This window comes from Festucalex cinctus, chromosome 1, assembly GCF_051991245.1.
Source record: "Festucalex cinctus isolate MCC-2025b chromosome 1, RoL_Fcin_1.0, whole genome shotgun sequence".
NCBI lineage: Eukaryota > Metazoa > Chordata > Actinopteri > Syngnathiformes > Syngnathidae > Festucalex > Festucalex cinctus.
This window is the reverse complement of record NC_135411.1, coordinates 10,950,019-10,964,265: the sequence shown is the minus strand read 5'-3', so window position 1 is coordinate 10,964,265 and position 14,247 is coordinate 10,950,019. Positions and strand designations below refer to the sequence as shown.

General features: G+C 39.0%; 1 protein-coding gene across 1 annotated transcript in view; it reads right to left on the bottom strand.

Annotated features, from left to right (window-relative positions):
• piezo2b (piezo-type mechanosensitive ion channel component 2b) overlaps positions 1 to 14,247 on the bottom strand; it is an 83,703-nt gene that overhangs the window by 44,898 nt on the left and 24,558 nt on the right. The window contains exons 4-13 of the mRNA XM_077515721.1: positions 12,470 to 12,512; positions 9,824 to 9,986; positions 9,361 to 9,619; positions 7,745 to 7,958; positions 5,175 to 5,349; positions 3,090 to 3,209; positions 2,780 to 2,815; positions 1,410 to 1,542; positions 1,158 to 1,339; positions 810 to 1,040 (exon numbers count right to left, since the gene is read on the bottom strand). Of these exons, the coding sequence (XP_077371847.1) occupies positions 810 to 1,040; positions 1,158 to 1,339; positions 1,410 to 1,542; positions 2,780 to 2,815; positions 3,090 to 3,209; positions 5,175 to 5,349; positions 7,745 to 7,958; positions 9,361 to 9,619; positions 9,824 to 9,986; positions 12,470 to 12,512 (1,556 nt within the window). The remainder of the gene's footprint in view (positions 1 to 809; positions 1,041 to 1,157; positions 1,340 to 1,409; positions 1,543 to 2,779; positions 2,816 to 3,089; positions 3,210 to 5,174; positions 5,350 to 7,744; positions 7,959 to 9,360; positions 9,620 to 9,823; positions 9,987 to 12,469; positions 12,513 to 14,247) is intronic.

Below are 14,247 nucleotides of genomic sequence, written 5' to 3'. Positions count from 1 at the left end.
GTTTCTCTGGACAGTGTTTATACCCCTCCAGCCAATCGCAGAGCGGGAGGTGGTGTGTCGCAAACGGGGCCGTTCGAATTTGTCTGCAACTTGACAGCACGGACGGATTTTTGTTTTCTTTCCACTCACTCAAACATGTAAGCTTGTGTGAGTGAGTGAGTGTGAGTGGAAAAAAAAAAATCCATGCGTGCTGTCAAGTTGCCACGGGAGTGACGTCATGTAGCCGACAAATGCGCCCGGCCCCGTTTACCCCCTGCTCTGCAATTGGCTGGAGGGGTATAAACAATCTCTGTCCAGAGAAACATCCTGCTGTTTACAAAACAAACACAAAATGGCAAAATACAGGCTGGGGGTGTGGGGGTTGAGGACAAAATCACCACCAAACATTAATATAAGACCAGATGTGTAGACTGAGAAAGAGTTAAAGTGTGTACATCCTGTATTTAAAAAGTGCATTTTCCTGAGTGAAAACGACAGACCCTGCCTTTAAGCAATTAACCAAGTTTGTAAAGTAAGTATTATAAGCACGTAAATATGTAAACGATAACCAAGTAAAGTTCATAAGCAAGTAATGTAAGACCACAAACTAAATAAGGATCAGTAAGTAAGTAATGTATGTCAGTACAAAAATAAGTCACAAAGTCAGCAAATATGTTACATTCTACTTGCACAGCAGCCAAGTAAGATATTGAGGTACATTGAGGAGAAAAAGGGTTTAAAAAAATACACATTAACAGCACCCCATGACCAAGTAAACAAGCAGCATCTATCTCACATGGCTTAAATACAGTGTGGAAAAAATTAACCACCTTGGAGGAAATGGAGTGAAAGAGGTTCTTCTTGGGCACGGACAGTCCCGGCACGTGCGTAATGTCCTCAAAGCTGAAGAAGTACTGCAGGACGATCAAGAGGTTGCCGTACGCCACCATGAAGGGCGACGACAACATGGCGTAGCGCCGACGGTCGCGCACCATCCACAGCATGCAGGACCAGATGAGGAAGACGAAGGTGAGCCACGAGATGTAGGTGATGCTCCACGCCTAGAGAATGAATGCACGGAAGAAACACTTCATATGCATTTTTTTTTTCTTCCAAATATAACTTTTTGACCCACGCTTTGAACACATGTAAACCTCCAAAGTTGACGACGAGCTCACCATCATGGCGATGAGCGCGCAGATGTAGCTCTGCTTCATAATGAAGTGGAAGACTTTAACCATGGCGCCCATGCCTCGCTTCCTCAGGGCGCCCTCGCTTCCCTCAGATTTCTCCTCTCCCGACGGCGAGTCGCCCTCCTCGGGAGGAAGACTCACCTCGTACGTGCACATGTCTTCCTTCTCTGCTCCGACGCGGCAAAAATACAGTCCATTAATCCGATTACCACCTCCTGGTGGGAAAACATTATCTACCTGTAGCCTGATCTGCACAATGAGCGACGGACCGGTCTCCTTTGTACTGGGGGGTGGCATACAGGTCCAGATAGCGCGGACCGTTGTCAGTCACAGTGAAGTCGAAGGATGTTCCGTTTGAGGCTAGCACGACCTGGTTTAGGGGAAAAAAAGACAACACATATCACGGGGATTATTTTCAAAGTAAAGCAAGAAGGAAAGGTAAGATGTTTTGCTATTTTTGTTTTGTCCTATCAGGTTTCGCCAAAGCATGTCACTCGCATGATTTGGTTGGCATGGTCTTTGCACCAGATGCCCTTTTTGATACATCCCGATTCCCAACAATCAGTATTTCTCTTCCTAGCCATAGCTGGATATTGGGGCACTGGTCAACAACTGAACTCACATTGTGTGCATGAAAGGCATATACAACTACATGACCAGTGCTAGTAAAGGATGCAATCTATGCAACTAAAAAAATTGAAGCAAGAAAATGAGGTATGTAACCAAAGTAAATAAAATAAAGTAAAAAGATCATGTTCACAAGTACATAAAATATATACTCTAAGTAAAATAAAATGAATTATGTAAAATGAGTAACTCTAGCAAATAAAATAAGCAAGTACCGGTAAATAGATAATCTAAACTATTAAGCACAGAATGTAAATTGGTAAAACAAGTTACACAATTTTAAAATTAAATTGGCTAAATATTCTAGGTCCATCCATACATCCATACATCCATACATCCATTTTCTTAAGCAAGTAATTAAAGCAAATAAGCTGAGCAAGTCAGCAAATATGTAAAATTGGTCAAAACAAAACAGTGAAGCAAATACCGTAATTGAAATTTTTTTTTTCAATACTGTAACTAAGCAAAGTAAATAAAATAAGTATCGTTAGTAAATAGTATGGCTGTCAAAGTTAAAGCGTTTAGATTAATTAATCACAGAAAAATGTCGCATTAATCACGTATTAAAGCAAATTAATCGCACTATTTTTTTCAAGCACACTTGAGCCTTGAACGAAACCGTGGATGGTTACATTGAAGGCTGCACAGGTCAGTGAGTAGGTCAATGCACAGCATTTCTTACGCCTGTTGTTCCAAAATGAGCGGGGTGACTCCAGTTGGTGTGATCGGTGGTAAATTTTGCTTTAAAAAACACCCCGACAGGACTTTGAAAAGTAAGTAAGAAAAGCAAGTATGTAAACAAGTGAAGAAGTAAAGTGACGGTAACTAGAACAAGTAGAATCTACCTAAGTACTTGAAGTAAAGCAAGCAGGTAAAGTAACTAAAGCAAATAAAGAAGGTAAAGAAAAAGCAAATAAGCAAGTAATGACAGTAAGTAATTAGAGTAAGCAACGTATATTTGCAAATGTTGGACATGTTACCTCCGTTGTACTGATGGCATCCTGGGTGGACAGCAACTAAAGTGACAGGAGAAAAGAGCAAACAAGGCACGGCCGGTTAAGACTGCTTTGCATCTTGTAATAAATAAATGGAGAGTGCTCCTTATGATATTAGAATCCCTTTTACACTTGACAATTAGCTAATAAATGGTATTTTGAGCACAAGACCAAACACAGTAACAAAACCAAAATAAAGTGCAACTTGATCTAGCCAAATAGTGAGGCCTCACTCAGGTTAAAGATAAACCTTCAAACGACCTCTTTAGGGAAATAGTTTATGAAATGAACTCACATTTTTCTCATCGGTTCCTTGCCTGGACCCCCACCACATCTGCCTCTTCCTGTTGGCTGAGTTATTTGTCCCGTTTCCGACCAGGTCGTCTTCCTCGCACGCTTCTTCCTCCTCGTCATCCTGAAACAACACAGATAGTCGCTGTGGATAAAAGCTGGGCGGCTTTCATCTTTGGATCGGATTTGCGCCAGACAACTTGAATCTGCGTGTGTTTTTTTCCTGCTTTCCCCGAAAATATTTCAAAACTACCACATTAGAGCAGTAACACAAAAGCTCAGGTCCATCCACTTAACACTTTGAAAGTCTGATTAATGGTCGCTTGCACCAATTTTGCGGAAAAATTTTGTGTGAAACGGGCTTTGCTTTTTTAATAACCTAGGCACAGGTCTACATTTTGTATGACATAATTAAAAAAAATAAAACAACTTTATCCGAGAAATTGCAAAATGAATCGGCCAAAGAACACAGTCCATTACAATCCGTTTACTGAACACACCCATCAACTGCGGATTTATGTGCTAACCATGTTTTTATTATCAGAATCTTCTAAAGTGAACACAAACGCACAGTAAAGGGATCAATACATGAATACGGCCCTGTAAGGCTTACAAAAGCAAGTATTGACCTTGCACACAAAAAAAAACACACTAATCTATAACACCATTACAGAGCAGAGGGGCAGCGCTTCAAGATGGGATGTGAAAGATATTTTAAGGTGCACAGTGGAACGTCCTCCAGACACAATGTATTGTGTTGAGACACAGTCCAGCCTTGCGCTAACAAAATGGGTCGGGGTCATTTTCTCTTCATGTAGATGACATGTGTCCCAGTACTTTTGTTCATAGAGTTCAGCTGTGAACTTCCCAAAATAGCTCCAGGTTACCGGCACTTTTCACTTCTTGTATGTCATGTCTGGGGTCACGCCAGGTTTAAGTTTGTCTATTTTGTACTGATGGAACAACTGTCTGTTTTGAACTGATGTAACCATCATCTAGTTTCAACTAGCTTTAGGCTATGTCATGTCAATCTTTAATCTTTAGGTGATGTCTGGACCTACGTGATGTCGTTCTTTAGTCCTTTACTTGCTACAACCAATCAGATCGATTCACTGTCTGTAGGAGCAGTCTGAGAATTGTGTATGTTTTGACGGATTATTGATTTCTGTCCCTCTTGTTTCTCGTCTAGTCAAGTTTGTTGTACGCCTCTCTACATGAATAAATAGTTCAAACCTTATTTTTGTCTGCGCTTAGGGATCCAACCTCCAGCACATGGCATTGTAAAAGTAATGTGTCCCAATACTTTTGCCCATATAGTGAAACCTTTCCCTTAAACTTCCCAAAATGGCTTCTGTGTCAGCATCACTTTTCACTTCATGTAAAAATGGAATGTGTCCCAATCATTGTCAGTTTCAAGTGTCCCAAAACTTTCGCATCCTGGAATAGGAATGTTTCCCAATACCTTTGTCCGTCTACTGCAGCGTCTCCCACAACGGATCCAGTTTCACTTTCTGGAGAGGCAATGCGTCCTAATATTTTCATCTATAGCGAGCAGCATTTCTTTAAAACTTCAGAAAATGACTCCCAGGCTAGTTTCAGTTTTTCACTAGCTTTGGATGTTACCCAAAACGAGTCTTGGGTCAGTTTTATTTCCTGTAGACTGAATGTGTCCCAATAATTTTGTCAGCATGTGAAGCCTTTCACCTAGACTTCCCAAAATGGCTCAGGGCTCAATTTCACAAGTCCCAATTATCCAATCTTTCCCCAAAACTTCCCAAAAAAGCTTCCTTGATGGATTTACTTTTCACTTCTTGAAGAAATGTGTCCCAATACTTTTGTCCCTGAAGTGAAGCCTTTCTTCTGAACTGAAACTTTCTAAAATGGCTTCTGGAATAGTTTCACGTATCCCAATACTTTTACCGATGGAACGACATATTTCCCCAAACTTTTCCGCAATAGCTCCTGGGTCAGTTTTTGAGTATAAGGCAAATATGTTCTTAGATAATTTCCTTTTCATTATCTTTTTTTTTAATCATTTATATTTAAATGTCAATGTCATAGAAGTACACACAAAGTAAGAGTGGCTTACGGTCAGCTGGTCGATTGGCTCCTGCAGCCAGAGACGTATGAGCGTGGCTAGTGTGTAGTAGAGAAGCAGCAGCATGACAGGGTTGACAAAATGGTGCCACTTGCGCTTGGGGTGCACCATCAGCTTCCACGTGCGGCTGCAGTCGCTCTGAATGATGGGTGACATGCCAAAGTACCTGCATGAGGGACACACGCAGATTAAGAACCTTTGGATGTCTGTACTGAAAATACAGATATATATATATTATATATTTTTTTTATATGGAATTTGTTGATATTATTAAAAATGACTTGAATTTACAAAATATACTGGGGATCATTTTTGGTGTTATATTTTAAAGACATTTAAAAGGTTTACATTTTATCATAATATATTTTAAACTAGGGATGTCCCAATCCCGATTTCGTGATTGGAAACCAAGTCCCGATCACGTAATTTTCAGCTGATTTGGCAATGTTGTTATTCTTAGGATTATTTTTGTGGCTACATAGCAACAAAATCATCCAGTGGTAAACATATTGCCAAACAAAACATTTTATTTATTTTGTGCACAAATTATTGGGATGGTTTTGTTCAAATAAAAAAATAAAAAATTGGAAGCACTTTTTTTTCCCCTCAATACCTTTCTGAGGAATCGGAGCGGGACTCGGTATTGGCAGGTCCTCAAAATAAGGTGACTCAGACTCGAGTGCAAAAAAAAAATGTGATCGGGACATCCCTACTTGAAACTCTACAGTGATGCCTTGAGATACAAGTTTAATTCCTTGACCACGCTCACAAATCAAATCAGTTATAACTCAAATCATCTTTCCCTATTAAAATGAATGGAACTACCCTTACCCTATTCCACCCCCCCAAAAAAAATAATTAAAAAAATTGCAATGTGTTTTTAATGAGAAAACTATCAGCCTACAACACTATACTTCACAAAAATATACCGTGATCGCTCAATTAAAATACAATTAAAAAGAATGGAACTGTTTTTGTCACACTTTCTCCTCCAATCGTGCTGTCTCATTCTGGTAACAAAAACTTGGCCACCTGAAGGCACTATCAGGCTTCTCAGTATGGCAATAATAATAGTCGTTCTTCGCAGAAGATAAAGAAGATCTGCTTGTGAGTATTATTATATGGCCTCAACGTGTGTTGCAGTTTAGACAACAGATCTAAACACAAGGGTACTTAAAGCGTTCAAACACAGCCACATTCATGCTAGTGCCTATGGAGTTTCCTATTGTAGGTTGGCAGTGTAGTGGTAACCACAAGTGCCTCAAACGTCGTCGGTTGAAACAATGTGGTTGTTACTACACAACGCAACGCAACAGATTATCTCCTGCCTCATGCATAATACAACAAGCAGGGTGCTTGTAGTAGGGCTCTTAAAAACCCTGATGCCCATGCATGCGCACTGAGTGGGTGAGTCTGATACATCCAACCTGGAGCTGCTTTTGTTGCCGTTTTGTTGCCTTCTTCCTGTCTCCAATACAAAAACAAGTAAATATTTGCTGCGCTTTAAACAAGCTCCTGCAGACTCCCCAAATGTTACGGCGTGTAATTGGCTACAAAAGCACTCGTGCATTAAGGAGCTACCTCCTTCTGAGTATTTTATGGCAAATCAACAAACTTTGCTGCTAAAGCTCTGTCCACATCTTATGCACAGCTTTCACAATTAAATTGGATAAAATGTAGAAAATGTACTTTTGAATTGTGTACATATATAGTTGGATCTCGCCCACAACAGCGTAAATAGTCCCTTGTAAAATTTGCCATCTTGCACATGTTAGTGAAATTACAAACACCCGGTCTAACTTGCCTCCTCACAGGGTCATACCAAGCGCAGCGCTAAATTTGCACTCGTCATGACGTCAACATGCTATTTACATGTCATCAGACATTAATGTCAACAAACACGCAACACGATTACGTTTACATTAGGCCCTTTACTGCAGCTGAGGCGTTGAGGAGTTGTCTTTTAAAACACGTACCAGAACTTTATAACAAACTGAAGCCTTCAAAAACCATTTTTACGATGGAATAGTAATTTATATGAATGCTCCACCCTCCACCATAAAACTACTTGATACAGTTCATCTCGCTACTACTTGATTTACTACTAGTGATGGTTTTATGACCCATCACTGTGAACTGTACCAGCATGTTGGCCGGAACTCTGAGAAAAGAGCAATACTGTTTATTTACAAGACATTTTATTCACCATCTACTTGCTTATTAAACAAAATCTCACATTTTGAGATATGATAACATCTTTACAATTACATAATTACAATCAATCGAATCAACTTCAGCTGGTGGACATTCCGTAATAAATATTGAAAAATTAAAAAAAATTATATGACAGTATCAATCTCTTGTTCTACTCAAAGATATTTCCAAGCCATAACTAGCAATAAATGTATCTCCTGCCTAAAATCAAACAATACCCTCAATAAAAGAAAATCTTTTTTTTCTCCGCAATGCAAATTACTGTTATTATAGTAATTTGCATAATAATACATCGCTTAGTTGCTCACTTCTCAAGATGCATTGCGGGATTTCATTGAGGCGCTAACCTGATGTAGCCGTCCTCCGGCGCGACTGACTCCTGGAAGAACTGGAACTGGTAGAGGTAGAGGACCACCAGGTGGCCGGCACTGAAGATGGCCATCAGCACGCACATGCAGCTGAACATCAGCGTGTCGAAGGTGCGGCGCAGGGACCACCAGGTGCACAGGAAAAGGAAGATGAAGAAGTAGACGGCCGAGGTGAGGGAAGGAAGCATCATGCCTGGGAAAAAAAACATCAAACAATGCAATCAAAATGGTGGATTCAGGCTAGGGGATCCTTTACCATCAAATGAGCCATTTCAGGCCAAAAAAAAATAAAAAATCTGTCTGGAGCCGCAAAACATTTGAACATTGTGATGAACTAAACAATGTTAGTCTTCGTCTAATGTACTGAGGGCCCAAGAGCTAATTGGAGATAACAGGAAAAACATGACAGAAAAATATGCAGCATCCAATACTTTGAGATTCATTTTTTTTCTACCTTTCGTCTTCCGTTTTTTATTTTTTTATTTTTGTGTGTGTAATTTTTTCATACATTTTTCGAATTTTCTGCCTTTTTGTCAAATTTCTGCCGTTTTTGTTAACTTTATGGACATGAGGTCATTTTCTGCTTCTCCATCATTTTTTGGACATTTTATGACAATGTTGCAACATTTGTCAAGTGAAGTTTATTTATATAGCCCTTAATCACACAAGACTCAAAGGGCTTCACATGCCCACAGTTGACAAATATCGACATCCCTTGATAAAAGGGCAAGGGAAAACTTGAAGAAGAAAAAAAACCCATCAGGGGAAAAGAAAAAAAAAAAAAGAAACACAGAGGAGGGGCACATGGTAATTTAAGGGATTTCTTTCTTTTGTACATTTTTATGGTCACTTTTTGAGCATTTTGTGCAATTTTCTGACTTTTTTTTTTTTTTTGCCAAATTTGTGTACATTGTATGGTAAATTTCGGGAGTTCTTCTGTTATTGGACATTTTAGTTATTTTTTTTAATTATTACCTAAATCATTTTTCTTTTTTTTTCTTCCAAATTTTGGGTACATTTCATGCTAATTTTCATGATTTCTTCTTTTTCATTGATATTTTATCGCACTTTTGAACGTTTTCTATTCTGCCTTTTTTTTTTAAATAAATTTTCTGAATTTTTTTTATGGCAATTCCAGAGATATTTTTGGTAATTTTCTGCCAGTTTTGGACATTTTATGATTACTTTTTTTTAATCCGATTCTATGACATTTTTGTCAATTTGACAATTTATGATAATTTTTCTGCTTTTACTCTTTCTGTTTGAACATTTTATATTCACTTTTTGGACATTTTTAGGTAATTTAAAAAAACTTTTTCATCTACCTTTTTTCTCTTGTCTGACAACTTAAAAATGTGGACTGACAATTTTTGAATATTCAATTATACATTTTTTTTTAAATTCAAAATCATTAATTCTTAATGAATAAATGTATCTAAAAATATAAATAAATACGTAATATCTAATATCAATTTTTTTTTTTTAAGAGATCCACAGAGAGTCACAGGAGAGTGACTAAAGAGGCGCATGTAGCTCCAGAGCCGCAGGTTGTAGACCCCTGGGCTAAACGGTTTGATGGGAAGATGAGGCCTCACCTGTGGTCCCCAACAAGATGGTCACCACCACCTTCCCAGCTGTGGTGATCAGGTTCCCGATGATCTCCTTCACTTTGGACGCCACCTGTGCCACCAGTCGCAGGATCTTCATCTTGGCGCTCTCCTTGGCTTCTTCCTCTTCCTCCTCCGCATCCTCACCCTCACCTTCATCCTCCTCGTCTTCCTCGGCCTCGTAGCCTCCATCCGAGTCCTCTTCCAGCAGGATGTGGTCTTCTAGGCTCAGCTTCTCGTCTTCTTCCTTTCAGTGACAATGACGGACTTGAGCATTTATGCTTGTCATGCAAGTGGGAAAAGAAGTTGAGCAATGCATGTATATGTAAAAGACAAAAAAAAGTTTAACTTGGACAGTGTCATTCCTTGGTCGCAATTTCCTTGACCACTGAATCATATTTTGTCCCACACACGCATGCGAGTGAGCATAAAAAAGAAATCTAAATCGCACTTGTTCCTCCGCTTGGAAGTGGGCGTTGTCCTGAGCCATGTCTTCGGGCGGCCTCTTCTGGACCAGACTGCGACACAGAAACCAGATGGCCCCGCCCACCATGCACATGCCGATGTCCGGTACGAAGACTCTGATTCCGTTTCCCGCGTCGGCGCCAATCACGCTGGGAAGACCAAAAAATGTTACACGATCCTGCTACACTTGAACGCATCACACCAGTGAGAAAACAATAGCTCTTCACATGGGGATGGTTTCCGTTTATTCAAGTGTTATTTTAATGGCGTTGAATTCTTTGGTTTTATGTGCACTAAAACCAAATAATGAAATAATGCCAAGTGCTTTAAATGAATTGCTGTAAACAAGTGACTAAGCACTAGAGACTGCAGTGGGGGAAAAAAAGCATGCTCAGTGCATCCAGCCCATATATAATCATAAAGAAAGCCCTTTTTGGACATTATTAATTAAATCAAGATGTGTGTGTTTGTGCGTATGGGGGTGGGGGGGTGGGGGGACTACCAAAACAAAACAAGAAGCTAATGCATCAGCTACAGTAGCAGCAAGCTTGGCGTGACTCGCAGGGATTTAGGGGTGCCACTTAAGGACAATGTTTACGAGGCGTCATGATTGTCCCAAAATGACTAGCAGCGTTCCAAAAGCTTTTATTGCCGGCTTTTTATCATCCAGAACTATTGTTCCCACTTTTGTTTTACGGCAAACGCCATTCTGAGCCTAATTAAACTGTTGACAATAAAAAGAACATGCTACTCATCGTCAGATGTTGGAATTTTTTGATCATTGAGAACGAGGTTATATTACCCACCTAATTACATATTGAAAAAGCTCACAACAAGAACTTTAATTGGAAGTATGAGTCACTTGATGTGGTTTGACACAAATACATTTATGGGGGCGGGCAGGACTTGTAGTTTATCATTTGGATTTTGAAGTGTGGATCTGAAACTTTTCTGACGGACCTCAAAATAATGATGGATATTCTAAGTTAAAAAAAATATGAAACAATTTTATTATCATATTAAATGACAGTGGTTCCTTGAGATATGAATAATTCAGTCCTTGGCCCTGCTCCTAACTCAAAACACTTCCCTTTGAATATGTGTACCTTGAATTTCAAGACAAGAATCGCCCTACTCTGCCTTTGATGGCTAGTGGCTGTTAATATGACTTACTATTGGTGTGTTTATTCTTATTGGTGGATTAACTCTTAATTAGCTATGGTGTGGATGCACTTAAGCAGGACATGCATATAGGGCCTATTGTCCAAAAATATCTTACGCTGGAAATCTGGCGCCGCGCCGGAGTATTTTAAGTCATGTACTTTGTTGTGAAATACAGCACTTGACCAAGAGCGCGCATCTCGAAAAACTTTTATGACAGAAGAGGCAGATTTAGAGATGATTTCATTTTAGAAAATTAAGACTCTATTTCATTTGAAATAAATTTGATATTGGAAGAATGAAATTACATAAAATTCAAATGTAAAAGGAGATTTAAGGAAATGGCACTTTCAAAAGGATGTTAAGATATTCATCTTAGAAAATAAAAATCAATCACAGAGCACATATAGACAAACAAGCATTCACACTCACACCCAAGCACAATCTTCACTGAGCTAACACGCATGTTCTTGGAATGTGGGAGGAAGCAGCCATCAAATTTAACGACCACTACTCACATTTCCCATTGTGCCCGTTGCACCATCATTAGCAGCATTAAAACCTCTCCAAGAAGCATGCCGTAATGTACATAAGACCGTGAACAGGGGTACAAATTAGTACCTGGGTGGGGGGGCTTGACACTCGACAAGTTTCGGCATTCCCGTACTTGGGAAGCCGCAACTAACGGGATCAGAGCGCACGAGCAGGCCAGGCAGACATGGCGGCAGCCTAACTGGGTTTAGTTTTCATCAGGAGGCCACAGAGGGACACCAAAGTGCTCTTTACCGTCATTGTCAGGTTGTTACACTGCCTGGAAAAGATGCAGTTTTGCCCCCGTCGTTGTTCAGTTTAAACTGCACAAACAACACGGAAGAGGCCAATTCTCTACCTTGGGTGGCACAAGTATAAGTATTATCGGTCTATCGGAGTCAGGATTTTAAGGGTTTTTGTCAATGTCAGAAGAGAAATGCGACATTTCGCACCATTGCGTCTCTCACTTGAGTTGAGCTTGAAAGCAATTGTCACCGCTCGGGTATTTATATGTCTCACCAGGCATTTCTACATAATTATCAGTTTGTGAGATGCTCTTTCTCTGTATGAAAGTACATGATAATTACCCACTTGCGCTGAATTCTGTGTAAAAGACACAGGCAAAGTTGAGCTCCGATGCATCAATTTTGCGGCCCCCCCCAAATTGCACGAATTTGCGGTCACGTCACCATTTCGTAAGAATTCTTTTCATGCTGAATCGGCCCTTCACCAAAACATTAGTCAGTCAGGCTCGCTGTTCCTGACAACCAGATTGCTCAACTGTGAGATAAGCCGAGCGCACCCTCCACGCTCTAACCTTTAGAGGAAAATGCCACACTTAAACACTTACAGCATTCAGCAAAGTACATTGAAGTAGATGGACAATAACGTTATTACGGTACATGCACATTTGTGGTCGGACTTATGCTTACAATCTTACCTCTCAAATCCAATTTGTCTGATGGATTTTTCCCACGCAGAACCTGCATGGAAAGAAAATGTTTAGTGTGCATTATTAGGAATATATCATATAAGCAAACAGCGTACATGCTGCTGGTTTGAATAGAATAGAGTGTAGTCGTGTATTTTCTTATATTTCTATATATTTTGGACATATAAATATATAGATATAAAGTTTTTTTTTTAATTGAGCTCTAACATTCCAAGCAGTCAAAAAAATTGGAATTTCAGTGCAAAAATAAGTAATAATTAAAATTAGTCACATAAAAACTCTTCATTAAAAGGCTTAACTAAATATGGCAAAGCTTGAAAAAAAATAAAATAAAAAATTCATTAAGTGAAAAGACTTACAAATAAATTAATAAATAAAATAAATACTGAAATTAATTCAAAAGATCAACTGGGTGAAAAATAAAAATGAAAGTAAACAAAAGAGGGGTGGAAGTTTAATTAACAAAAAAAATTAAATGAATAAAAAAAATGATGTTGAATAAGTGAAAATGCCCAAATAAAGTGAAATTGCTCAGATGAAAAATATTTATGTGGAAAGAAAATCAATCTATATAAATAATAATAAAAGTTAAGAGCGTGAATAGCTAAATGTAAAATAATAAAGGTAAACAAATGGCTGAAAAAGATTTAATTACAAAAAAAAAAAGTTGAAACTCTTAAATTAAAAGTTTCAATGAAATTAAAATGCAATTAATGAAATTTAAAATATTAATTCGAAGAAAAAGGGACAAACATCATCAAAACAATCGTGTACGACCACCTATTGTACACATGATTATGAATATCTTTGCAATCTAATGACTACCAATAAAAGTGCTGTATTAAAAAATCTACATAATGCTTACTTTTGATTGACACTGACATGAAATAATATGGGGATAAATACACACAAAATAATCCAAACCACTCTCAGTAGTAACGTAGTACAGTAAACTTGTACAAGTACAAGAATAAAGAATTATACTCCTTCACTTGTAAATGTAGAAGTGAATGAATATAGCTCCTGTACTGAATCTCGGGGGATGAAGAATGTCATCTTTCCTTCCGAGTACTTCAAGTGTTCCTGAACGTCACTGTGCAGCAGTGGGGGTCCGTTTCCAGCTATTGACAGCGCTCAGACAAACAGGCGCAACGTTGCCGCCTTTGTTGCGCTGCCAGACACAAACGCTGCCGAGTTTTACTGGAGGACTCGGTGACATATTTACACCTCCGGAGGCCGTTTATAAGCCACTAATTGAGAGGACCCGCAAGTTTGTGGTTTGTGGAGACGATATATAATGCAACAGTAACACCACAAACCACATTAGTCTTGTATACATTATTAAACACAAAAGTACAGCATACAGTAGAGAATTTAATTTCACTGATACCCATCAGTAAAATAAACATGAAAAATCAGAGTTGTATAGAACAGTGGTTCTCAACTGGTGGCGCGGGACATTTAGTACCTACCTTTAAACAAATACAGTGCACCTCAACCTTTGCCTATTGACTGTCATAGCTAGCAATATCCCTTTGGGTGGCTATTTATAAACAAACAAAAAACTCTTCATTGTTCTTAACTTTTATCAAATGTAAACAATAGGAAGATGAGGTTCCCAGGGTGCCAACAGTTGAGAACCACTGGTATGGAATATGCAATATATGAAAATGGCGCATCAGTGACAAAAACGTCATGTCAATATGCTACATTATAGTTAGAAGTAGGGATAGACCCGGGGCCGATTATCGGCGCCGATATTTGGC